We start from the raw sequence: 24,949 nt of genomic DNA on the forward strand, positions 1-24,949 counted from the left end.
CACGCTGAATCCTGGGGAGAGGACTACCATCCAGGGCGAACAAGGCCGTGGACTCCCTTAACTGTCTGAGAGGAATGTCATGTTCCCGAGCCCAGGTCTCGTCCATAAAACAGCCCTCCGCCCCAGAGTCTATTAAGGCACTGCAGGAAGCTGACGAACCGGTCCAGCGTAGATGGACCGACAAGGTAGTGCAGGATCTTGAAGGAGAGACAGGAGTAGTAGCGCTCACCAGTAGCCCTCCGCTTACTGATGAGCTCTGGCTTTTACTGGACATGAAGTGACAAAATGACCAGCAGAACCGCAATAGAGACAGAGGCGGTTGGTGATTCTCCGTTCCCTCTCCTTAGTCGAGATGCGGATACCTCCCAGCTGCATAGGCTCAGCTCCCGAGCCGGCAGAGGAAGATGGTAGTGATGCGGAGAGGGGGGCAACGGAGAACGCGAGCTCCTTTCCACGAGCTCGGTGACGAAGATCAACCCGTCGCTCAATGCGAATAGCGAGTTCAATCAAGGAATCCACGCTGGAAGGAACCTCCCGGGAGAGAATCTCATCCTTTACCTCTGCGCGGAGACCCTCCAGTTCCAGCCACTGGAGGCAGCAAGAGTGCGAAACTCAATAGAGTAGTCTGTTATGGATCGATTGCCTTGACATAGGGAAGACAGGGCCCTGGAAGCCTCCTCCCCAAAAACAGATCGATCAAAAACCCGTATCATCTCCTCCTTAAAGTCCTGATACTGGTTAGTACACTCAGCCCTTGCCTCCCAGATTGCCGTGCCCCACTCACGAGCCCGTCCAGTAAGGAGAGATATGACGTAGGCGACACGAGCAGTGCTCCTGGCGTAAGTGTTGGGCTGGAGAGAAAACACAATATCACACTGGGTGAGGAACGAGCGGCATTCAGTGGGCTCCCCAGAGTAACACGGCGGGTTATTGATTCTGGGCTCCGGAGATTCGAAAGCCCTGGAAGTGGCCGGTGGATCGAGGCGGAGATGGTGAACCTGTTCTGTGAGGTTGGAGACTTGGGTGGCCAGGGTCTCAACGGCATGTCGAGCAGCAGACAATTCCTGCTCGTGTCTGCCTAGCATCGCTCCCTGGATCTCGACGGCTGAGTGGAGAGGATCCGAAGTCGCTGGGTCCATTCTTGGTCGGATTCTTCTGTCAGGTGCGTGAATGAGGACCCAAAAGCGAATTAACAAACAGAGTTTCTTTAATGATGAACACACGTGGGCTCAGATGGACAGGTAGATTCCGACAGGACAGGACAAGGTTGCAGCAAACACGATGATAGTCTGGTTCAGGCATGAGACACACAAACAAGAATCCGACAAAGACAGGAGCAGAAACAGAGAGAGATATAGGGACCTAATCAGAGGGAAAAAGGGAACAGGTGGGAAAAGGGGTGAATGAGGTAGTCAGAGAAGACAAGGAACAGCTGGGGGAAAGAGGGACAGAAACGGTAACCTAGTACGACCAGCAGAGGGAGACAGGGTGAAAGGAAAGGACAGAAAGACACAACATGACAATACATGACACTCTGTAGTGTACTACTGTGCTGTGACCCCCACAATGACAGGAAACTCACACCCACTGCACAAAAACCTCAGCAGGGACAACATCAACAGTAATTTATCCAGTTTATTTATGAACTTGTGTCTAACCCTTACTTTTTCGAAAAACACTAATGAATGATGTTAATGTCTCCTGTAAATAAAGCTTATGACTTGAACGTTTCACCTGTCCTTAATTTGATTGGAGCATTGACAGATTCTGTCAATTTGATGCATATTCCTATTCTGCTACAATCAGGTCTATTAACCACATCAAATACATACAGTATGCTTAGATTATATGACATCATTGCTCTCAACATGGACCTGCTCAGTGGTTTGGTCCTCTGGTGGTAAATCCATGTACTGCACTCTTAAGAAGAGCATAGCTGAAGCCAACTGACTAGTAATTGGTCCGAAAAACATAAAAAGGATATCATGTATTTTGTTTGACCACATCTCTATCTAGCAGGGCATTTACTGCATAAATATTTGGTAAAATGCTATTAAATGAACATATAGAAATATTTGTTTCAACATAGTCAGTAGGAGGAGCTAGAGTATAAAACTAGAAGATAAAACATGATTCTACCATGAAGATCATAGCCAGTTGATGCTGTGCTTTTCATCATCAGTTGGTGCTTATTCTACACATCCTGCCATCTACAATGTTGTTCTGTTCACTATTACTCTTCTTTGACTTGAAAGGTAAGAGATTACATTTTTATTGAACCTGAGTGTTATGTTGAGGTGTATTTATTTTTCTAAACAAACAGTATAAACACAGTGCACAGCATGAGGATGCATATTTTTTTTTACATTTGAAAACATTTCCATTTTAAACTGCATTTGGAATTAATTTAATCTTCCAAGTGGGTTTAAAGTAATATATTATAATATTATGTTTTACAGGTGTCAGTTCTGAACAGGTTTTAACACCCTACACTGATGTAGAAGTGGCTTCAGAAAGGGAAAGAGTTCAACTCTCTTGTAACTACACCTCTGGTGTCACTGTTCAATGGTATCAACAACATCCCAAATCAGCACCAAAATTACTGGTAATGGAACATATGACTGCAAAAACACCAGGGTTCTCACTAAATCATGACAAAAAAGCCAAACGTGTGGATCTGGAGATCTCCTCTGCTGAAGTGACAGACTCTGCTCTGTACTACTGCGCCTTGCAGTCCACAGTGACAGGAAACCCAGAAACACTGTACAAAAACCTGACAGCTCATGATAAACGCCTCGTATGCATATTTTAGGGCAGGGGTGGGGCTTACTTAAGATAACATATTCTCCTTTAAAAAAAACTGTGTTGGAATTCACCCTAGCATTTCACCTCAGATACAGTGTGTCATTTATCCACACAAGTAGTTACTTTCTGCACACACACCTTACTGTAAAACTGTAAAGAGAAAACTATAGGGTAGATCTGGAAATCACCTTTGCTGAAGGGAAAGTCTCTGCTCTGTACTACTGCTGTGGTGTGATGTCCACAGTGACACTAAACTCACTGACTCAGCACTCAGCAGAATACAGATCCGTCACTTTGTGGTTTTTCAAACATCTGCTATCTTTTGTTTGAGCACAGCGCCATCAAATGGAATTTCATGCATAAACCATTTGTAAACTGATATCAAATGTACATAAAACATATTTGTTCCTAAATTGTCAGTAGGAGAAGCTAGAATATAAAACTCAGGATTAGATCATAAAGGTAAAGGACAACAACGTACCATCGTCAAGGAGATCCACAGCCTGAGGGATTTAATAGATTGTTGTTGAACGCGCTTGGAACACTGGATCCAAAGAGAAAGGGCAAGGGAGTTAGCATATCAGACATCTTGTACATTCGTACAACTGCACTCAGAACAAAGCAATCTGGATATTCTCAGTACTTTCTTATGTTTGGTCATGAAGCAAGGTTACCTGTAGATCTATTTTTAAGAGTCTCAAATGTACTTCACTTTACTATTTATATTTTGACAACTTTTCCTTTTAAGCCACTACATTCCGAAAGAGAATAATGTACTTTTTACAAAATACATTTTCCCTGATACCCAAACAATACATTTAGAATGCTAAGCAGGACAGTCAAATTGTAAAATTCACACACTTATCAAGGAAAATCCCCTGGTCATCCCTATTGTTGTCACACCCTGACCATAGTTTGCTTTGTATGTTTCTATGTTTTGGTTGTTCAGGGTGTGAGCTGGGTGGGCATTCTATGTTACATGTCTAGTTTGTCTAGTTCTATGTTTGGCCTGATATGGTTCTCAATCAGAGGCAGGTGTTCGTCATTGTCTCTGATTGGGAACCATATTTAGGTAGCCTGTTTGGTGTTGGGTTATGTGGGTCCTTAGGTCCTTTTTCTGTCGTGTGTATGTGCACCAGTATTAGGCTGTGTCGGGTTTTGTTATGTTTATTGTTTTGTAGTTTTTGTATTGGTTTCATGTTGCTTCAGTTTCATTAAACATGGATCGCAATAGCCACGCCGCATTTTGGTCCGACTCTCTTTCCCATACAGAAAATCGTGACAGAATCACCCACCACAACAGGACCAAGCGGCGTGGTAAAGGGCAACAGAGGCAGCAGCAGCAGCAGTGGGAGAGGCTGCACTATTTGGAGGAATTGGAAGGAAGAGGACCCTAGGCTCAGCCAGGAGAATATCGCCGCCCCAAAGAAGAACTGGAGGTGGCAAAAGCGGAGAGGCGCTGGTATGAGGAGGCAGCGCGGCGTCGTGGATGGAAGCCAAAGAGTCAGCCCCCAAAATGTATTGGGGGGGGCTCATGAAGTATGGCGAAGCCAGGTAGGCGACCTGCGTCAACTTCCTATGGTTACCGAGGGGCTAGAGAGACCAGGCAGGCACCGTGTTATGCTGTGGAGCGCACAGTGTCCCCAGTGCGGGTGCACAGCCCGGTGCGGTACATTCCAGCTCCGCGTATCGGCCGGGCTAGAGTGGGCATCAAGCCAAGTGCCATGAAGCCGGCTCTACGCATCTGGTCTCCAGTGCGTCATCTTGGGCCGGCTTACATGGCACCAGCCTTGCGCACGGTGTCCCCGGTTCGCCTGCATAGCCCAGTGCGGGCTATTCCACCTCGCCGCACTGGCAGGGCGACCGGGACCATTCAAAGGGGTAAGGTTGGGCAGGCTCAGTGCTCAAGAGCTCCAGTGCGCCTGCACGGCCCGGTCTATCCGTCACCACCTCCACGCACCAGCCCTCCGGTGGCAGCCCCCCGCACCAGGCTGTCTCTCCGGCCCATCCTTACGGGGGCTCCCTCTCCGGCGCTGCCGGAGCCTTCCTCCTCTCCAGCGCAGCCGGAGTCTCCCGCCTATTCGGCGCTGCCAGTGCCACCCATCTGCCCAGCGCAGCCTGTGCCACCCATCTGCCCAGTGCCGCCCGTCTGCCCAGCGCCGCCAGTGCCGCCCGTCTGCCCGGGGCCGCCAGTCAGCCAGGGGCCGCCAGTCAGCCAGGGGCCGCCAGTGCCGCCAGTCAGCCAGACTCTTCCAGATCTGCCAGTCAACCAGACTCTTCCAGATCTGCCAGTCAGCCAGGGGCCGTCAGTCAGCCAGGGGCCGCCAGTCAGCCAGGGGCCGCCACCCCTCTGTCCCGAGCTGCCGCCCCTCTGTCCCGAGCTGCCGCCCCTCTGTCCATTGAGAAGAGTTGCCATGGTGAGGAGGCCACGGAAGCGGACTAGGTGGGGGACTAGGACTACGATGAAGTGGGGGCCACGTCCAGCACCAGAGCCGCCACCGCGGACAAATGCCCACCCAGACCCTCCCCTATAGGTTCAGGTTTTGCGGCCGGAGTCCGCACCTTGGGGGGGGGGGAGGGGGACTGTCACACCCTGACCATAGTTTGCTTTGTATGTTTCTATGTTTTGGTTGGTCAGGGTGTGAGCTGGGTGGGCATTCTATGTTACATGTCTAGTTTGTCTAGTTCTATGTTTGGCCTGATATGGTTCTCAATCAGAGGCAGGTGTTCGTCATTGTCTCTGATTGGGAACCATATTTAGGTAGCCTGTTTGGTGTTGGGTTTTGTGGGTGATTGTCCTTAGGTCCTTTTTCTGTCGTGTGTATGTGCACCAGTATTAGGCTGTTTCGGTTTTTGTTACGTTTATTGTTTTGTAGTTTTTGTGTTGGTTTCATGTTGCTTCAGTTTTATTAAACATGGATCGCAATAGCCACGCCGCATTTTGGTCCGACTCTTTCCCATACAGAAAATCGTGACAATTGTCTTTGATCTGGCGAACTCACTAAACACAAATGCTTTGTAACTTATATCTGAGTGTCTTAGTGTGCCACAGGCTATCTGTAAAAACAATTATAATAAATGTGCCGTCTGGTTTGCTTAATATAAGGATTGTGAAATTATTTATACTTTTAGTTTTGATACCTAAGTATATTGAAACCAAACATGTTTAGACTCAAAATTCTAGTATTTTACTGGGTGACTTTCACTTTTACTTGAGTCATTTTTCTATTAAGTTATCATTAATCTGTAATTCATGAAGTCATTAGAACAGAGGGAGAATCTGTGACTCTGAGCAGCAAATATGATAATATTTGGCTTTACTGGTACTGCATTATTATAACCAAGTACCCATAAGTTCCCAGACAATGTATTAAATTCTTCACTCTTTAATCAGTAGTTTTCTATTCCACATGTTTATATCAGTTGGAAAAGCATTTGGGAAAATAATGTGCAACAATGTTATTGTTTGTAGTTGGTCCTATTCACAATTCACACCTTTCTGTGGTGTAGTATGAAAGTCAACCTGAAGGGGAAAACCTAACAAAGCACACACATCCCTGAATGAAAGGATACCATACAGACAGACACCTCCCCATGGTCTACTACTGCATGTAATACAGAACCACATGAAGCATCTACAGTAGGACAGAGGGTGTCAAAGCTCTGTGATAGATCAGCATTGTTCTGCTCCTTACCTTTTCCACTTCAAACTGATTGACTAGTCATGAGAAATTGGCTGATCCTGCATGTTCTGGCTGCATGCTGCTTTGGTATAACATCACTCAGTTTCTCTTTCTGTGTCTTTGTTTATTTTATTTATGTACACTGTTATTACAGGATGTAGCTCCTATCATTTGTTAAATTAGTTTGACTCTTTATTTTTCCTCACAGAACTGATAGCTGGGGATCACATTACTTCTTTAAGCCATGAAGTCATCAAGTCAGAGGGAGAATCTGTGACTCTGAGCAGTTCATATGATACAAGCCAAAATGGACCTTGGCTTTGCTAGTACAGGCATTATCTTAACCAAGCTCCTCCGTTTCTACTCTATAAAGGTGCCAGATTAAGTACAAGTGAACGTATCCCTGATAAGAGATATACATCCAAAGAGTCCCAGAAATCAACTGAATTGATTATAACAGGCTTAACCCTGGCAGATACAACTGTGATACAAAATGTATAAGACACTGTACCAAAACTTGCAGACGACAATGTTTTGTTGTGCGGAGCATAATTATACATCATCCACAATTTGATATATGGCAGAGGTTTAGATCAGAGCAGTGTGGTCACACCTATGCTGTGTGCAAATACCAATACTTATTCTTCACTCTAGTTAGTAGAGATTGGTGTGAGGGTTTTGACATGTATGGTAGTCAGGGAGGCCAACCCCCAGTCGTGGACCGCTAGATAGCTGGACTACCAGCAGGATAAGCACCCTGTCGTTGACCGGGGTTCAGTTGGCATCCAGGCAGGATCAGTGCCCATTCGCAGAGCGAAGTTGATAGCTGGCGTCCCAGCAGGATCAGCCCTCAGACCTGGACCGGAGTTCAGCTGGCCCTTAATGTTGTGTTTGATATTGGAGCGCCAAGGAATTCGCTGAAGTTGCTAAGCACTGTACTTCATTATCATTTTATCAGAAGGACATTATCTTTTATGTCCAAAGCTTTGTTTCATCGAACAACCACCTAATTGTTTTGGAATTGATTTCAGTAGAATACAAAAAGGTTACTCTGCACACGTGTAAATTTGGATGTTCTAAATTATTTTTGACCAGCAGATGCCACTAATGTACACTTTTCAACAAGGCCTCGCGTAATGAACATATTTGACACAATTGGCTTGACCGTCTCAACACTTCAGGAACGTAAAAAAAAAACACAGCTACCAGAAGTGCAAAGGAGTGAAGAAGAATGCTGTTTAAATACAATAATGGTGGTTGATGAAGCAATTGAATTCAAGTGAGTGAGGCAGGCTAGCTAATGAATATTGGATGCCAGTGCGCAAGTTGGCATGTTCACAACTCTGTGTAAATATATGGAGTTCCTGGCCATTCAGCTACATTCCAATATGGGTGTCAAAGCCCTTGTAGGGAGTTTCTGCTCCAGGGCCGTATTCCAAAATAAATGTTGGTGCTCATATATGGAGTTCCTGCTCCGGCCGCATTCCAATATGGAAGTCTGAGTCCATGTATGGAGTTCCTGCTCTAAGGCTTCATTCCAATAAAGAAGAAGATGGAAGTTGTTCCTGTTGTGGATTAGGTGTGTCGAATGAAGCTGAAAGTATTCCCAAAACTGCATTGTAAACTACACTTGGTTCAAAAACTAATTGGGAATATGATAGTGTAACAATATTATTGTTTGTAGTTGGCCCTCCTCACAATTCACACTGGCTTGGTGGTATAGTATGAAAGTCAACCTGAAGGGGGCAACACAACAAAGCACACACACCCCTGATTCAGAGGATGCCATACAGACAGACATCTCCCCATGGTCTACTACTGCATGTAATACAGAACAACATGAAGCATCAACAGTAGGACAGAGGGTGTCAAAGCTCTGTGATAGATAGATCAACATTGTTCTGCTCCTTACCTTTTCCACTTCAAACTGACTGACTAGTCATGAGAAATTGGCTGATCCTTCATGTTCTGGCTGCATGCTGCTTTGGTATAACATCACTCTGTTCATCTGTCTCTTTCTGTGCACTTGTTCATTTGATTTATATACATTATTAATATATGTTGAAGATATATTTATCTTTTTTTTCAGGGTCCAGAGCAGAAGAGAATGTAAGACAGTCAACAGAAGATGTAATGGTCGTAGAAGGACAACCAACAACACTCACTTGTCAATTTGATACAGCTGATCTGTCACCAAATCTCTTCTGGTACAAACAACAAACAAATAGCAACCCCATCTTTATGCTGAGAAGGGATATTTTTTCACCTGGGGAAACTACTACTGAGTTCAAGGAGCGATTTGATGCCCGTCTGAATTTCACAGCAAAGTCAGTCCCCTTGATGATCCAGAGGGTGCAGCTGTCTGACTCTGCTGAGTACTACTGTGCTCTGAAGCCCACTGTGACAACAGGATATACAGCCCCCTTACAAAAACTACAGGTTTTACGTGTCCATTGAAACATACAGTACCCCTGAAAAGCACAAAATGTATTTCAATATACTTTATGTACAGTAGTAGATCTGAATTAGATACTCTGTAGGCTACATGAGTGTTTGTAGATTAATTAAAATATAATATCTGTAGTTTTTAACAACAATAAAATGTATGTTTATTATCCTCACTACAAGGAACATTCATTTAATTGACAATTGCTTTACACTACTTTTCATTTCATTTGTTGCTACCTGTAAGCTTTTCATTTTGACTAATGTACTGCAAAGAGAGCTAATAACTAATATCGACGAGGTAATATTTACCCATAAATTTCCATAGAGTCTTTCCACTCTTTGAACAGGCCCCTCCTTCATGTCTGTCAGTTGATGGTGATATACAGGCTGAGATGGACATGGACGAGCGAGAGAGGATCTCTACCTCTTACTTTAACTCACAGTCACTCTCAGTGTGTTCTGTATAACCATGGTACTCTGTCTGATCATCTGGCTGGTTCTTGCTGTATTCTGCTTTGGTATGATGGAACCTTTTCTCTCATTGGTTCTATGTAATTGTTAATTAAAAAATGTATAATCACTGACTTTATGTTTTGTTTTTTATCTTCCAGAGTGTATAGGTGACAATGTCCAACAGCAACCAGGAAGTGTGATTGCTACAGAAGGAGGATTGGTAACACTGAGTTGTCAATACAACACCAGTGCTACTAATTTTGCCTATCTCTATTGGTACAAACAAGAAGCAAATGACTTCCCTAAACAAATGCTGAGCCGTTTTTCTACTGGATCTGGAGACAATGCTGCAGGGTTCAAGGAGAGATTCAATGCAAGTCTAAATGCCAAGACACAATCAGTCCCCTTGACGATCCAGAGGTTGCAGCTGTCTGACTCTGCTGTGTACTACTGTGCTCTGAGGCCCACTGTGACAACAGGATATACAGCCCCCTTACAAAAACACTGTGTGTACAGTACTTTGTGTTGTGTGCCATTTTTTAAGGGAACGTGTTACATAATTGAGGCAGAGGAAAGGAAATGCCTTTTATAGGTGACAATGAGAAACCAGGGGAGTCATTCTGTCATAACTCTACTTGTATTCACTCTTTTTACTATGTCAAATAACACTTACCAGCATACATTTAAGTATATGCACTAGTGGGTGAGATTGATGCTATTCTTCATATCCAATAACATAGCCAATGTAATTACTGGAGACTTGAGAAATATTACTGTGAAGGATATTTTGTCCATTTTTAATAAACTGAATAATGATTTTAATTGTATGATAATTTTCTGATAATAATTCCTGTTTTCATAAATGTTTTTGATGTGGCAGTCATGGGAATGACATTACTCCAACATCAGATAAGGTGTTTGGGTTGGAGGGTGATGTCATAAATCTGTCCTGTAACTACTCCTCTGTGAGTACTCTCCAGTGGTATCAACAGTACCCTGGATCGCCTCCCATCTTCCTCCTCCTCACTGGAGTGTCCTCAAACCCCTCTGTAGTGAAAGATAAACCTGCAGATCCTCGACTGTCTGTTAAACTGAACAATGAGAGAACCTGCATAGATCTGTAGATCTCCTCTGCTGAACTGTTAGACTCTACTCTGTACTACTGTGCCCTGGAGCCCACAATGAAACAAAACCCAGACAGACTGTACAAAAATGTGAACTAAAAACACCGACATCCCCTAAGAGAAACATGTCAATTATTAGGTTACCTTCAATAGACAAAAAATATACATGTAGGTTGGAAATGAACAGTGAATTATTTGTTGAAACAAATGAACAAATGAAAAAGTGACAGAAACTCATTCAGTTATACGAATATGTTGCAGGTTTAAACTGTAAATAAAGCTATAAAGATGAAAACAAAAATTCCTGTCTATTAATTCCTGTCTACATATCTTACAGATATGCCCTTCAAGCAATGTTTCCCGTATGACATCACAGTAGACAGGACAGGTCCTTCTGCCAACTCTGTTGACCTAAAATGAAGAAAAGAAATATAGATAAATAACAGTTTTATCCAATAACAGAAAGAGGGAGACTAAGGTAATAATATTTCAGTGCTGCCCTGCATTTTGAGGATGTGACAGTGGAATCAAGTAGCAACAAGAAGTCTGTTGTTTCTTCAGCTCATCTGACAACTCTCTGTATTTTGGGGTGGGGCTTCAAAGGTTTGAGAAGAGATGGTATATTCAAAACTAGACAGAGGAGGATGTTTTTTTTAGTATACACAAATATTGCTGTGCTGTGTGTTATCAAACTTCCAGTTTCAGCCACAATGTCAATCCCAACATTTATTTTGCTTTTAGTAGTTGCATGTAAGTGATCTATAATCTGTCATTTTCTATTGGTGTTATGTTGAATCTAAACTATGTGTTGATGTGTTGAAAATAGATCTATAACAGAGTAATAATAGAAGAATAACATGTTTTGCATCTCTTGCAGGTGACAGTAATGGTCAGACCATTGAACCAATCAGAGAGGAGGTGTATGCACCAGCAGGTAGTAATATTACACTTTCATGCACCTACTCATCTGCAGTCTCTCTTCAATGGTATCTCCAGAACCCTGGATCAGCTCCTCAGTATATCCTGCTTATCCTGCATGGTGTCGGGTCTCCATCACGGGCTCCAGGTCTGGATCCTCGACTGTCAGTCAAACTAAATAATGAGAAGAACCGTGTGGATCTAGAGATCTCCTCTGCTAAAGAGGAAGACTCTGCTATGTACTACTGTGCACTGAAGCCCACAGTGAAAGGAAACCTACAAGCGCTGTACAAAAACCTAACCCGACACATTCTATACGTACATGACATGACCTACAGGTAATGATGCATCTCAAGGTTTTTCTTTTTGACAGGAAACCTGGTGGGTGTGTTTAAAAACCTACAACATGTGAAGAGGAGGAGCAACATTGTAAATGCCTACTTATTATTTCAGAGTCATAGCAGTGTTTTGGCTTTGCTGTTTTCTAAAATATACATTAATGTCTGATCTGTAACATAGATAAGATATCAGACAGAGTAGGAGATATTAATAATAATCTGAGTAAAAGATAATGTTTTGGGATTTTCACCCTCCAGACATTATTTCCTAAACTACTTAATGATGAAATGCCTATGTATGTTATGTTGTGAATTTGAACATGAAATATGTGTCTCTTGTAGATTATTCAGACGTTTATCGTATGATGTACCCTATGACTAATGAAAACTTGCTATGTCCTCATTGAGATTTTACAGATTTTAATACGCCTTATTTATACACTTTTGTAATAATTATGAAATGCATATTGTTATATTTGGAAGCATTTATTTATTTTTCCTTTGCCTCCAACCCCCTTCGATGTGTAGAACGGATGTGGGTGGGGCCAGGTCCACATAATGGTGCAACTTTCAAAAAATCCCAAAAGCTCTGCCGAAGGCCGTGTGGCCGATACGTAAGCTTATTAAAGATAGGTGATACTATCAAGAGCAGTCCGCTGTTTCCTTTTTCCTTCATCTTGTTCAATTGCTGCCATGCACCTGCAAATTAGATTGCTCAGATGTGCGAGTGCCTTTTGAATTTTGATCTGTAACATAGACCATGATGCTACTCTGTTATATTCTACTGATTTCAGCCCTTGTAGGTGATACTTTAGAGGATGATATTACTCCAACCAGTCCTGAGGAGTATTATTTAGAGGGTAGCAGAGTTAAGATCCCCTGTAACTATAAAGTAATAGCAGATATTCTGCTGTGCTATGGACATTATTCTGGATCAGGTCTCCAATTCCTTTACCTCGTAACAACTCTCAATAATCCATATGAATTGAGAGTTGATCCACAAGACATTCTACTGTCTGTTATACTGAACAGGGAGAGAACCTCTGTGTATCTGGAGATCTCCTCTGCTGAAGTGGCTGACTCTGCTTTGTAGTACTGTGTACTGAGGCTCACAGTGACAGGAAACCCAGACCCACTTCACAAAAACCTGACAGCTCATGATGAACTCCGGGTATGCATCTTTTAGAGCATGGGGGCATCCTACTGTAGGTTCATGAAAATAAGTTATTAATGTGATCTCAGCATGATTCCTTGGGCCGTATTGAATCAGGTCGCCGGCCACAAACGGCCCCCGGGCCGTCTATTGCCCAGGCCTGACGTAGATCATAGCCAGTTGATGCTGTGCTTTTCATCTGCGCTGGTGCTTATTCTACACATCCTGTCATCTACAATGTTGTTCTGTTCACTATTACTCTTCTTTGACTTGATAGGTAAGTAATTATATTTTAGTTTAAGACACATAATGAATCGACCCACCCTCGCCTGTCTGTTAAACTGAATTTAGATAAGACCCATGTGGATCTGGAGATCACGTCTGCTGAAGTGATAGACTCTGCTCTGTACTAATGTGTACTGAAGCCCACAGTGACAGGAAACCCATAAACACAGTGCAAAAACCTGACAACATATACTGTAGAAATAATTCCATAACAGAAAACATTTCATGTTGGTGTCAAGAGGAGGGGCTGTATAATCAAAGATCCACATGTAGCTTATGGGATGTTATTGTTCAGGAAGTAGCTAGTTAGTCAGGTCTCTCAGTGCTGTCTATCGGTTTCTCAAAGGTCTACAAGATGTTTCCCTTCTCATTTGTTCTCTTTTCAGCTTTTTTAGGTGAGTTATTATATGAATTGAAATCTTTAAATTTAATCTTTCAGTGAACGAACTGCACAAAAACATGGTAATTCCACATTCATAATTTGTAAATGCCAGTTACAACTGCACAGTTGTACAGTTACAGATGTTATTTGACCAAAGATTTTTGAGGAAAACAGTTTTGGGGATTCAATAAACCCTTAGACTCCAGAAGAGCTTGTTCAGGAGGGAAGGAATGTCCATCTCTCCTGCAAATATGATGGCATTGTCTACAATCTACAGTGGTACCGCCAATATCCCAGATCCCAACCAGATTTCCTCTTGTACATCACACCAAAGTGGTCTCGTCTGACAGTTTCCATTGACAAAGTGGACAAATGTGCGGATCTCTTCTGATGATGTGACAGACTCTGCTCTGTACTACTGTGCCATGAAAACCACAGTGACAGGAAACAGTGACACTGTACAAAAACCTGTCAAGAACCATGGGAGGAAACAGACATCCTGTATGACATACTTAAGTATGGTGGAAGGTGGCCGAGCTACAGCGGTGTTTGTCAGACCATGAGACGTCCTGAAAATCGATCTTCTCACAAATATGTCTGTAGCGTCAGTCGATGTGCCTACTTCTTTTTGTGGCGTGCCACTAATGTGACCCCACTGTGGAAAGGGTAGATTCTAACGAAAACAATGGAGAATTTAAGAGATGTGGGGGGGAAAAACGTATATATATATTTTCTGAGCTTTCTTATATTTCATAGCAAAACCATTGTCTAACACTTGTATGTGTCATGAATTTTTATAGTTAATATTTCTTTTTTTGAATTTGGCGCTCTAGAATTTCACTGGATGTTGGCCAGGCTAGCGTCCCACACCCCCTAGTGAGGTTAAAGGACTGACACTTCATTTTTTGCCATTTATGAATGTGTTATTAAATCCGTGTCTATGGGATTTTGGTAGTATAGGGCAAATTCTATATTTTATCAAATCATCTTGTTATATACTTTATACCTAAAGGTGTTCTAAAATTCCAAATCAAGTAGCTGAATGATCCATTCAGTATGTCCTGAGAAGAGATAGTTATGAAGAAGGGAGAAATATTGATGAGCTTAAGAAGAGTTTTGATTCCAGGCTGAATTTCACTTCTAGCTCTGTCCCCTTGACTATCCAGAGGTTGCAGTTTTCTGACTCTGCTGTGTACAACTCTGCTCTGAGGCCCACTGTGACAACAGGATATACAGCCCCCCTACAGAAACGAGTGTATCCTTGGCACCAGTGTAGAAAAAAATGCAAGCCTTACATCTGTGGTGGCAGGGCTGTACACCTCACACAGTGACACACAGAAGGACATTTCAGAGGAGAGTGAATGCATGCAAACATCAGTCTGAAGATGGAGAAATCAATCAGTATAGTGATCATTCTGATTATGACTATAGGTAAACAATACCTAAACATTTTAACTCCTTGCATGCTTATAATCAGATTATTACATTATGGTATTGTTAGTAAAACATATTTTGTTGGAGTAAAGTCATTTAAATGTCAATAACTTAGTTGATTTCTAAAAAGTCTTAAAAATAAGCATGTGTTTCAATCACTTTAATTATTTTATTTCCTCTGCAGGAATGGTATATGCAGATAGTGTGACTCCTGACAAGAAGGAGTACACCCCCACTGAGAGATCATCAGTATCTCTGAGCTGTACATATGAAACAAGCAGTGAATTCATTTACCTTTACTGGTACAGGCATTATCCTAACCAGGCTCCTCAGTTTCTACTGTATAAAGGTGCCAGATCATGGAGCTCTGATGAACACATCCCTGATAAGAGATATACATCCACAACATCCCGGACATCAACTGAACTGGTGATAACAAACCTAACCCTGGCAGACACAGCTCTCTATTACTGTGCTCTCAGGGAATATACACAGTGATACAAAGTGTATAATACAAAATACAAAAACCTGCAGACCAAAATGCTTTGTTGAAGTGGAACCACATTTGATGTCATGATGGCAGAAGTTAAGATCAGAGAACTGTGGTCACACCTGTGCTGTGTGAAATCACCAGGTGATCTAGTAGGTATGTACTCACTTAGTGGTGTACTCACTTGTTGCCAGCGGTTTAGACATTAATGGCTGTATGTTGAGTTATTTTGAGAGGACAGAAAATGTACGCTGTTATACAAGTTGTACACTCACTACTTTACATTGTAGCAAAGTGTCATTTCTTCAGTGTTGTCACATGAAAAGATATACTCAAATATTTACAAAAATGTGAGGGTGTACACACTTTTGTGATATACTGTACATAAGTAACATACCAACTGTTTTTTCAATTTTCGCCTAAAATAGCACACCCAAATCTAACTGCCTGTAGGTCAGGACCTGAAGGAAGGATATGCATATTAGTGATACCATTTGAAAGGAAACACTTCGAAATAGTGGAAATGCAAAATTAATGTAGGACAACATAACAAATTAGATCTGGTAAAAGCTAATACAAACTGAAAAACTTTATTTTTTGTTCCATCACCTTTGAAATTAAAGAGAAAGAAACTCAGCAAAAAAAGAAATGTCCACTCACTGTCAGCTGAGTTTATTTTCAGCAAAATTAACATGTGTAAATATTTGTATGAACATAACAAGATTCATTAACTGAGACATAAACTAAACAAGTTCCACAGACATGTGACTAACAAAAATGTAATATTGTGTCCCTGAACAAGGGTGTGGGTGGTCAAAATCAAAAGTAATAGTCAGTATCTGGTGTGGCCACCAGCTGCATAAAGTACTGCAGTGCATCTCCTCCTCATGGACTGCACCAGATTTGCCAGTTCTTGCTGTGAGATGTTACCCCACTCTTCCACCAATGCACCTGCAAGTTCCGGGTCATTTCTGGGGGGAATGGCCGTAGCCCTCACCCTACGATCCAACAGGTCCCAGACGTGCTCAATGGGATTGATATCTGGGCTCTTCGCTGGCCATTGCAGAACACTGACATTCCTGTCTTGCATGAAATCACGCACAGAACGAGCAGTATGGCGGAGGATGGATGTCTTCCCTGTAAAGCACAGCGTTGAGATTGTTAGCAATGACAACAAGCTCAGTCCGATGATGCTGTGACACACCACCCCAGACCATGACCAACCCTCCACCTCGATCCCGCTCCAGAGTACAGGCCTCAGTGTAACGTTCATTCCTTCGACGATAAATTTGAATCCGACCGAAACCCCTGATGAGACAAAATCGCAACTCGTCAGTGAAGATCACTTTTTGCCAGTCCTGTCTGATCCAGCGATGTTGGGTTTGGCCCATAGGCAACGTTGTTGTCGGTGAGGTCTGGCCTTACAATAGGCCTACAAGCCCTCAGTCCAGCCTCTCTCAGCCTATTGCAGATAGTCTGAGCACTGATGCAGGGATTGTGCGTTCCTGGTGTAACTCGGGCAGTTGATGTTGCCACCCTGTACCTGTACCGCCGGTGTGATGTTCGGATGTACCGATCAAGTGCAGGTGTTGTTACACGTGGTCTGCCACTGTGAGGACGATCAGCTGTCCATCCTGTCTCCCTGTAGCGCTGACTTAGGCATCTCACAGTTACGGAAAATGTATTGCCCTGGCCACATCTGCAGTCCTCATGCCTCCTTGCAGCATGCCTAAGGCACGTTTACGCAGATGAGCAGGGACCCTGGGCATCTTTCTTTTGGTGTTTTTCAGATTCAGTAGAAAGTTGTCATAACTGTGATCTTAATTGCCTACCATCTGTAAGCTGTTAGTATCTTAACGACTGTTCCACAGGTGCATGTTCATTCATTGTTTATGGTTAATTGAACATGCATGGGAAACAGTGTTCAAACCCTTTACAATGAAGATCTGTGAAGTTATTTGGATTTTTACGAATTATCTTTGAAAGACAGTGCCCTGAAAAGGGACGTTTCTTTTTTGCTGAGTTTAGAATATACAGTAGGTGTCCAGGTACAATTTTGATTTTGGCCACTAGATGGCAGAAGTGAGTATAAATAGTTTCAGATTGATCCAGTGAAGCATTGCAATTCTGCACAATATTTTAAAAAGAAAAAGTATAAGTCTGCCCAAATGTGCTGAATTGGTCAATTGATACATTTTCAAGTACATAACTATAGACAACATACAAAGATGATATGGTAATACAAAATGTAAGTTTATTACACTCCCAGGAATGTCATACATGATGGATTATTAGCTTTTTCACTAACTTTCACACATTTAGCCGGGCGGGGTGGGCGTGGAGTCAGAGACAGCAGGGGTTCAAACTGTTCCTACATTTAATGTAAACATCGATTTACCAAGACACAGAACAAAGGCCAGGTTTCCTCCTGTACATCTCAGGTACAGTGTTTATAAAGAAAACAGATCCTCTGAACACTCAAATATCTGTCAAACTCAATGAAGAGAAAAAACATTTGGATCTGGAGATCTCCTCTGATGAAGTGACAGACTCTGCTCTGTACTACTGCACTGTGAGGCCCACATTGAAACCTACAAACACTGTACAAAAACCTCAGTAGAGACCAAGTCAGCAGGGATTTATCAAGTTTCTGCTTGAAATGGTGTCTAACCTTTTAGACATCAAAACACTAATAAATGGTCTCCTGTATGTTAATTTCTCCTGTAAATTAAGCTTATGACTCAAATCCTTCACCTGTCTTTAAAATGATCTGAGCATTTACAGATTGTGTTAATTTGATGTGTATTCCTATTCTGCTCGTCAAACCTTTTAATCCCCTCATATACATCAGTGGAGGCTGTTGAGGGGAGGACGGCTCATAATAATGGCTGGAATGGAGTGAATAGAATGACATCAAACATGGATTCCATGTGGTTGATACCTTTTCATTGTCTCCATTCCAGCCATTACTATGAGCCGTCCTCCCCTCATCAGCCTCCACTGATATACATACAATATGCATTGTTTATGTGACATCATCATGTGACATCATTGCTCTCAGCATGCTCCGTGGTTTGGACCTCTGGTTGTAAATCCATGTGCTGCACTCTTTAGAGGAGCATACCTGAAGCCAACTGACTGATAACGGACAAGACAAACATAAAAGGATCTTACACTGTTTTGGTCTGGGTCACGAGATACGAAAAATAATTCAATTTCACATATCGTCATGTTGTAATATTTCATTGTTCATGTGATGGATTAGTGTCCTTTAAATTGAAATGTGCACAGCATACAATACAAAAAAATAGACAATATAATGATTATAGACCTTGTCATTCTCCGAACTTCCTCAACATTTAAATATGGTAAGCAAGTGTAAGTAGCAAGTTTAAAATAATAATAAATTACCAACAAACAGCCGTTTCTGCAGCTCCTGGCTGATCTTCAGGTGAGGTACCTTCTTATCCTACATGTGCCTCCCATTACACCTTCTCAAGGACAGATTCATCTGGCCCAAGTGAGCTAGGTAGCTCGTCCACTGAGATGTTCTCTCTGCCTCCTGATCAGTTATATGACACATGTTCTTTGTCTGTGCTCCTCCTGTAGACTGCCCTCCACAGTTATGAAGTCCAGTGACAAGGATTTGATACACTGCCGATTTTGCAGGTTTTCCTACTTACAAAGCATGTAGAGGTCTGTATTTTTTTTAAATCATAGGTACACTTCAACTGTGAGAGACAGAATCTAAAAACAAAAATCCAGAAAATCACATTGTATGATTTTTAAGTAATTAATTAGCATTTTATTGCATGACATAAGTATTTGATCAACTACCAACCAGTAAGAATTCCGGCTCTCACAGACCTGTTAGTTTTTCTTTAAGAAGCCCTCCTTGTTCTCCACTCATTACCTGTATTAGCTGCATTTGTTTGAACTCGATACCTGTATAAAAGACACCTGTCCACACACCCAATCAAACAGACTCCAACAACTCCACAATGGCCAAGACTAGGGAGATGTGTAAGGACATCAGAGATAAAATTGTAGTCCTGCACAAGGCTGGGATGGGCTACAGGACAATAGGCAAGCAGCTTGGTGAGAAGGCAACAACTGTTGGCGCAATTATTAGAAAATGGAAGAAGTTCAAGATGACGGTCAATCAGCCTCGGTCTGGGGCTCCATGCAAGTTTTCACCTCATGGGGCATCAATGATCATGAGGAAGGTGAGGGATCAGCCCAGAAATACAATACAGGACCTGGTCAATGACCTGAAGAGAGTTGGGACCACAGTCTCAAAGAAAACCATTAGTAACACACTACGCCGTCATGGATTAAAATCCTGCAGCGCACACAAGATCCCCCCTGCTCAAGCCAGCGCATGTCCAGGCCCGTCTGAAGTTTGCCAATGACCATCTGGATGATCCAGAGGAGGAATGGGAGAAGGTCATGTGGTCTGATGAGACAAAAATAGAGCTTTTTGGTCTAAACTCCACTCGCCGTGTTTGGAGGAAGAAGAAGGATGAGTGCAACCCCAAGAACACGATCCCAACGATGAAGCATGGAGGTGGAAACATCATTCTTTGGGGATGCTTTTCTGCAAAGGGGACAGGACGACTGCACCGTATTGAGGGGATGATGGATGGGGCCATGTTTCACGAGATCTTGGCCAACAACCCCATTCCCTCAGTAAGAGCATTGAAGATTGGTCGTGGCTGGGTCTTCCAGCATGACAACGACCTGAAACACACAGCCAGGGCAACTAAGGAGTGGCTCTGTAAGAAGCATCTCAAGGTCCTAGAGTGGCCTAGCCAGTCTCCAGACCTGAACCCAATAGAAAATCTTTGGAGGGAGCTGAAAGTCCATATTGCCTAGCGACAGCCCCGAAACCTGAAGGATCTGGAGAAGGTCTGTATGGAGGAGTGGGCCAAAATCCTTGCTGCAGTGTGTGCAAACCTGGTCAAGAACTACAGGAAATGTATGATCTCTGTAATTGCAAACAAAGGTTTCTGTACCAAATATTAGGTTCTGCTTTTCTGATGTATCAAATACTTATGTCATGCAAAAAAATGCTAATTAATTACTTAAAAATCATACAACGTGATTTCTGGATTTTTGTTTTAGATTCCGTCTCTTACAGTTGAAGTGTACCTATGATAGAAATTACAGACCTCTACATGCTTTGTAAGTTGGAAAACCTGCAAAATCGGCAGTGTATCAAATGCTTGCTCCTCCCACTATGTCATGCAATAAAATGTATATTAATTACTTAAAAATCATACAATGTGATTTTCTGGATTTTTATTTTAAATTCCGTCTCTCACAGTTGAAGTGTACCTATGATAAAACAAATTACAGACCAATACATGCTTTGTAAGTAGGAAAACCTGCAAAATCGGCAGTGTATCAAATACTTGTTCTCCCAACTGTATATATTTCCTGAGCTTTCTTATTTCTCATAGATACAGGACAGACACATCCTTTTTTTGCCATTGATGAATATATTATTCGTTGTGTTTGGTAGTAAAGTCCAAATTCTATATTTTATCAAGTCATCTTGTATTTGTTTTATACCTATATTCCAAAGTCGATCCACTGTATGACCCCCCCAACCTTTTAGACTAGAAATTCAAATGAAGACCCAGCTATTGTTATTTACTGCTGCTCTTTAAATACTTGTTTTTCTTATCTAACACTTATCTATTTTCTTATATCTTACTTTTTGGGGGGTATTTTCTTAAAACTGCATTGTTGCATTTTTGGTTAACTTCTTGACGCACCCATCCCGTTAGCGGGATCATTTTGGTATCGCATATCACATATCACTCAATATCACATATCACAGTACAGTGGTTCCTCCTTTAAAAGTTATGTCATACGGCGGCACACCTTGCCTGATGCCGCAGCATTCTGTGGCATGTCATTTAATTCCATTTTTTTATGTTACTGCAAGTTATTGCTAGTTGGGCCACCAGAGGGCATCTTTGAGAAGTATTTGATCGTATTCCGTCCGTATTGGCATTACCAGAGAATTTTAAATCCTTTTTTGTAATCACTTAGTATATGAGATTGATTTTAAGAAACTTGTCTTAATTCATTTGATTAATATTATGGGGTTTCTATTCAGAGAAAAACAAAAAACGAAACCCTAAGGGTTTCCATTAGGATGGAATGGAAAATATGGCGATGTACAACATGATGGTCGGGAGTAGGCTACAGGATTGAAGGATTCTAAATTGGTTGCCTTCATCAGACAACTTTGTTCTAATATTTCTGTAAATCAGTGATAATTATTCCCATAGTAATTCATTACGATCCTTAACTAAAACAACATCTACATTTTGAAAGAGTATTTTTTATCATTATTCTATTAACAAAATTTTTTTATTTGTTTATTAGGCTACTGTGCAGTCTACAATGCATACTAGAGGTCAACCGATTAATTAGGGCAGATTTCAAGTTTTCATAACAATCGGAAATCGGTATTTTTGGACACCGATTTGGCCGATTTAAATTATTTATTTATTAATTATTCTTTATTTATCTTTATTTAACTAGGCAAGTCAGTTAACCTCTCTGATCTCCCCATCCCGGATCCGGTATCAGGAATACGGACAAATGGAATGAAATAAATATGCCATCTCTCAAGCTTAGCCTTTTGTAAACAACACTGTCATCTCAGATTTTCAAAATATGCTTCTCAACCATAGGAAAACAATAATTTGTGTAAAAGTAGCTAGCTAGCGTAGCATTTAGCGTTAGCATTAGCGTTAGCATCCAGCATGCAACATTTCAACAAAAACATAAAAGCCTTCAAATAAAATCATTTACCTTTGAAGAACTTCTGATGTTTTCAATGAGGATACTCTCAGTTAGATAGCAGATGCTCAGTTTTTCCAAAAATATTATTTGTGTATTAGAAATAGCTCCGTTTTATACATCACATTTGGCTACCAAAAAAACCCGAAAATTCAGTCCTCAAAACGCAAACTTTTTTCCAAATTAACTCCATAATATTGACTGAAAACATGGCAAACGTTGTTTAGAATCAATCCTCAAGGTGTTTTTCACATATCTCTTCATTGATATATCGTTCTTGGACGCATGGTTTCTCCCCTCAATCAAATGGAAAAGTACAAGCAGCTGGCAATTGCGCACCGAATTCCACGCAGGACACCAGGCGGACACTTGGAAAATGTAGTCTCTTATGGTCAATCTTCCAATGATATGCCTACAAATACGTCACAATGCTGCTAAGACCTTGGGGGAACGACAGAAAGTGTAGGCTCATTCCTTACGCAATCACAGCCTTATAAGGAGACAATGGAAATGGAGCTTCAGAAATCTGCTAATTTCCTGGTTGACGCATCATCTTGGTTTCGCCTGTAGAATGAGTTCTGGGGCACTTACAGACAATATCTTTGCAGATTCTGAAACTTCAGAGTGTTTTCTTTCAAAAACTGTCAAGAATATGCATAGTCGAGCATCTTTTCGTGACAAAATATCGCGCTTAAAACGGGAACGTTTTTTATCAAAAAATGAAATAGCGCCCCTAGAGATCCAACAGGTTAAGAACACATTCTTATTTTCAATGATGGCCTAGGAACGGTGGGTTAACTGCTTCGTTCAGGGGCAGAACGACAGATTTTCACCTTGTCAGCTCGGGGATCCAATCTTGCAACCTTACAGTTAACTAGTCCAATGCTCTAACCACCACCTCTCGTTGCACTCCACAAGGATAATTACGCGAATGCAGTAAGCCAAGGTAAGTTGCTAGCTAGCATTACATTTATCTTACAAAAAACAATCAGTCAATCATAATCACTAGTTAACCTTTGACTATTGGATGTTCTTATAGGCACTTTAGCCAGTGTAACAGTATAGCTTTCATCCCTTTCCTCACTCCTCCCTGAGCTCGAACCAGGAACACAACAGTAACAGCCACCCTCAAAGCAGCGTTACCCATGCAGAGCAAGGGGAACAACCACTCCAAGTCTCAGAGCAAGTGACGTTTGAAATGCTATTAGCACGCACCCCATTTCACATCTGTTACACCAGCCTCATCTCGGGAGTTGATAGACTTGAAGTCATAAACAGTGCAATGCTTGACACACAACGAAGAGCTGCTGGCAAAACGCATGGAAGTGCTGTTTGAATGAATGCTTACTGTAATGGTTTTTCTCCTCTTCGTCTGAAGAGGAGGTGTAGTATGGATCGGACCAAGATGCGGCGTGGTAAGTGTTCATGATGTTTATTTTAAAGACAAACTGAACAATAAAATACAAAAACAATAAACGTAACGTGAATAACCGAAACCGAAAACAAACACAGACACGGAAACAACCACCCACAAATCCCAACACAAAACAAGCTACCTAAATATGGTTCCCAATCAGAGACCAGAGACAATGACTAACACCTGCCTCTGATTGAGAACCATATCAGGCCATGCATAGAAACGGACAAATTAGACACACAACATAGAATGCCCACCCAGCTCACGTCCTGACCAACACTAAAACAAGGAAAAACACAAAAGAACTATGGTCAGAACGTGACAGTAGCCCCCCCCCCAAAGGTGCGGACTCTGACCGCACAACCTAAACCTATAGGGGAGGGTCTGGGTGGGCATCTGTCCGTGTTGGCGGATCTGGCGCTGGACGTGGACCCCACTCCATCATTGTCTTTGTCCACCTCCTCAGCGTCCTTTGAGTGGCGACCCTCGCCGCCGACCTTGGCCTAGGAACCCTAACAAAATGCCCCACTGGACTGAGGGGCAGCTCCGGACTGAGGGGCAGCTCGGGACTGAGGTAGCTCAGGACTGAGGGGTAGCTCAGGACTGAGGGGTAGCTCAGGACTAAGGGGTAGCTCAGGACTGAGGGTTAGCTCAGGACTGAGAGATAGCTCAGGCTGGTTGACGGCTCTGGCAGCTCCTGGCTGACTGGCGGCTCTGGCAGATCCTGGCTGAATGGCGGCTGTGGCAGATCCTGGCTGAATTGCGGCTCTGGCAGATCCTGGCTGAATGGCGGCTCTGGCAGATCCTGCCTGAATGGCGGCTCTGGCGGATCCTGCCTGAATGGTGGCTCTGGCGGATCCTGGCTGACTGGCGGCTCTGGAGGATCCTGGCTGACTGGCGGCTCTGGCGGCTCCTTGCAGACTGGCGGCTCTGGCAGCTCTGGACAGACGGGGGACTCTAGCAGCTCTGGACAGGCGGGAGACTCTAGCAGCTCTGGACAGATGGGAGACTCTAGCAGCTCTGGACAGACGGGAGGCTCTGGCAGTGCTGGAGAGGAGGAAGGCTCTGGCAGCGCTGGACAGGCGGGAGAACCTGTAGGGCAGAAACGGAGAGACAGCCTGGTGCGGGGGGCTGCCACCGGAGGGCTGGTGCGTAGAGTTGGTACTGGATAGACCGGACCGTGCAGGCGCACTGGAGCTC

General features: G+C 42.6%; 2 gene segments (V, D, J or C); both read left to right on the forward strand.

Annotated features, from left to right (window-relative positions):
* Positions 1-10,513, forward strand: part of LOC118965629 — a 29,085-nt gene extending 18,572 nt beyond the window's left edge. The window contains 3 exon segments of the V gene segment in view: positions 5,427-5,446; positions 5,858-5,885; positions 10,370-10,513. Of these exon segments, the coding sequence occupies positions 5,427-5,446; positions 5,858-5,885; positions 10,370-10,513 (192 nt within the window).
* Positions 10,514-11,182: 669 nt separating this feature from the next.
* Positions 11,183-12,044, forward strand: LOC110530290. The segment is given in 2 exon segments: positions 11,183-11,263; positions 11,391-12,044. Coding segments are annotated over 2 exon segments (423 nt in total).
* The last annotated feature ends 12,905 nt before the right edge of the window (positions 12,045-24,949 follow it).

The sequence above is a fragment of the Oncorhynchus mykiss genome, chromosome 8, assembly GCF_013265735.2.
Source record: "Oncorhynchus mykiss isolate Arlee chromosome 8, USDA_OmykA_1.1, whole genome shotgun sequence".
NCBI lineage: Eukaryota > Metazoa > Chordata > Actinopteri > Salmoniformes > Salmonidae > Oncorhynchus > Oncorhynchus mykiss.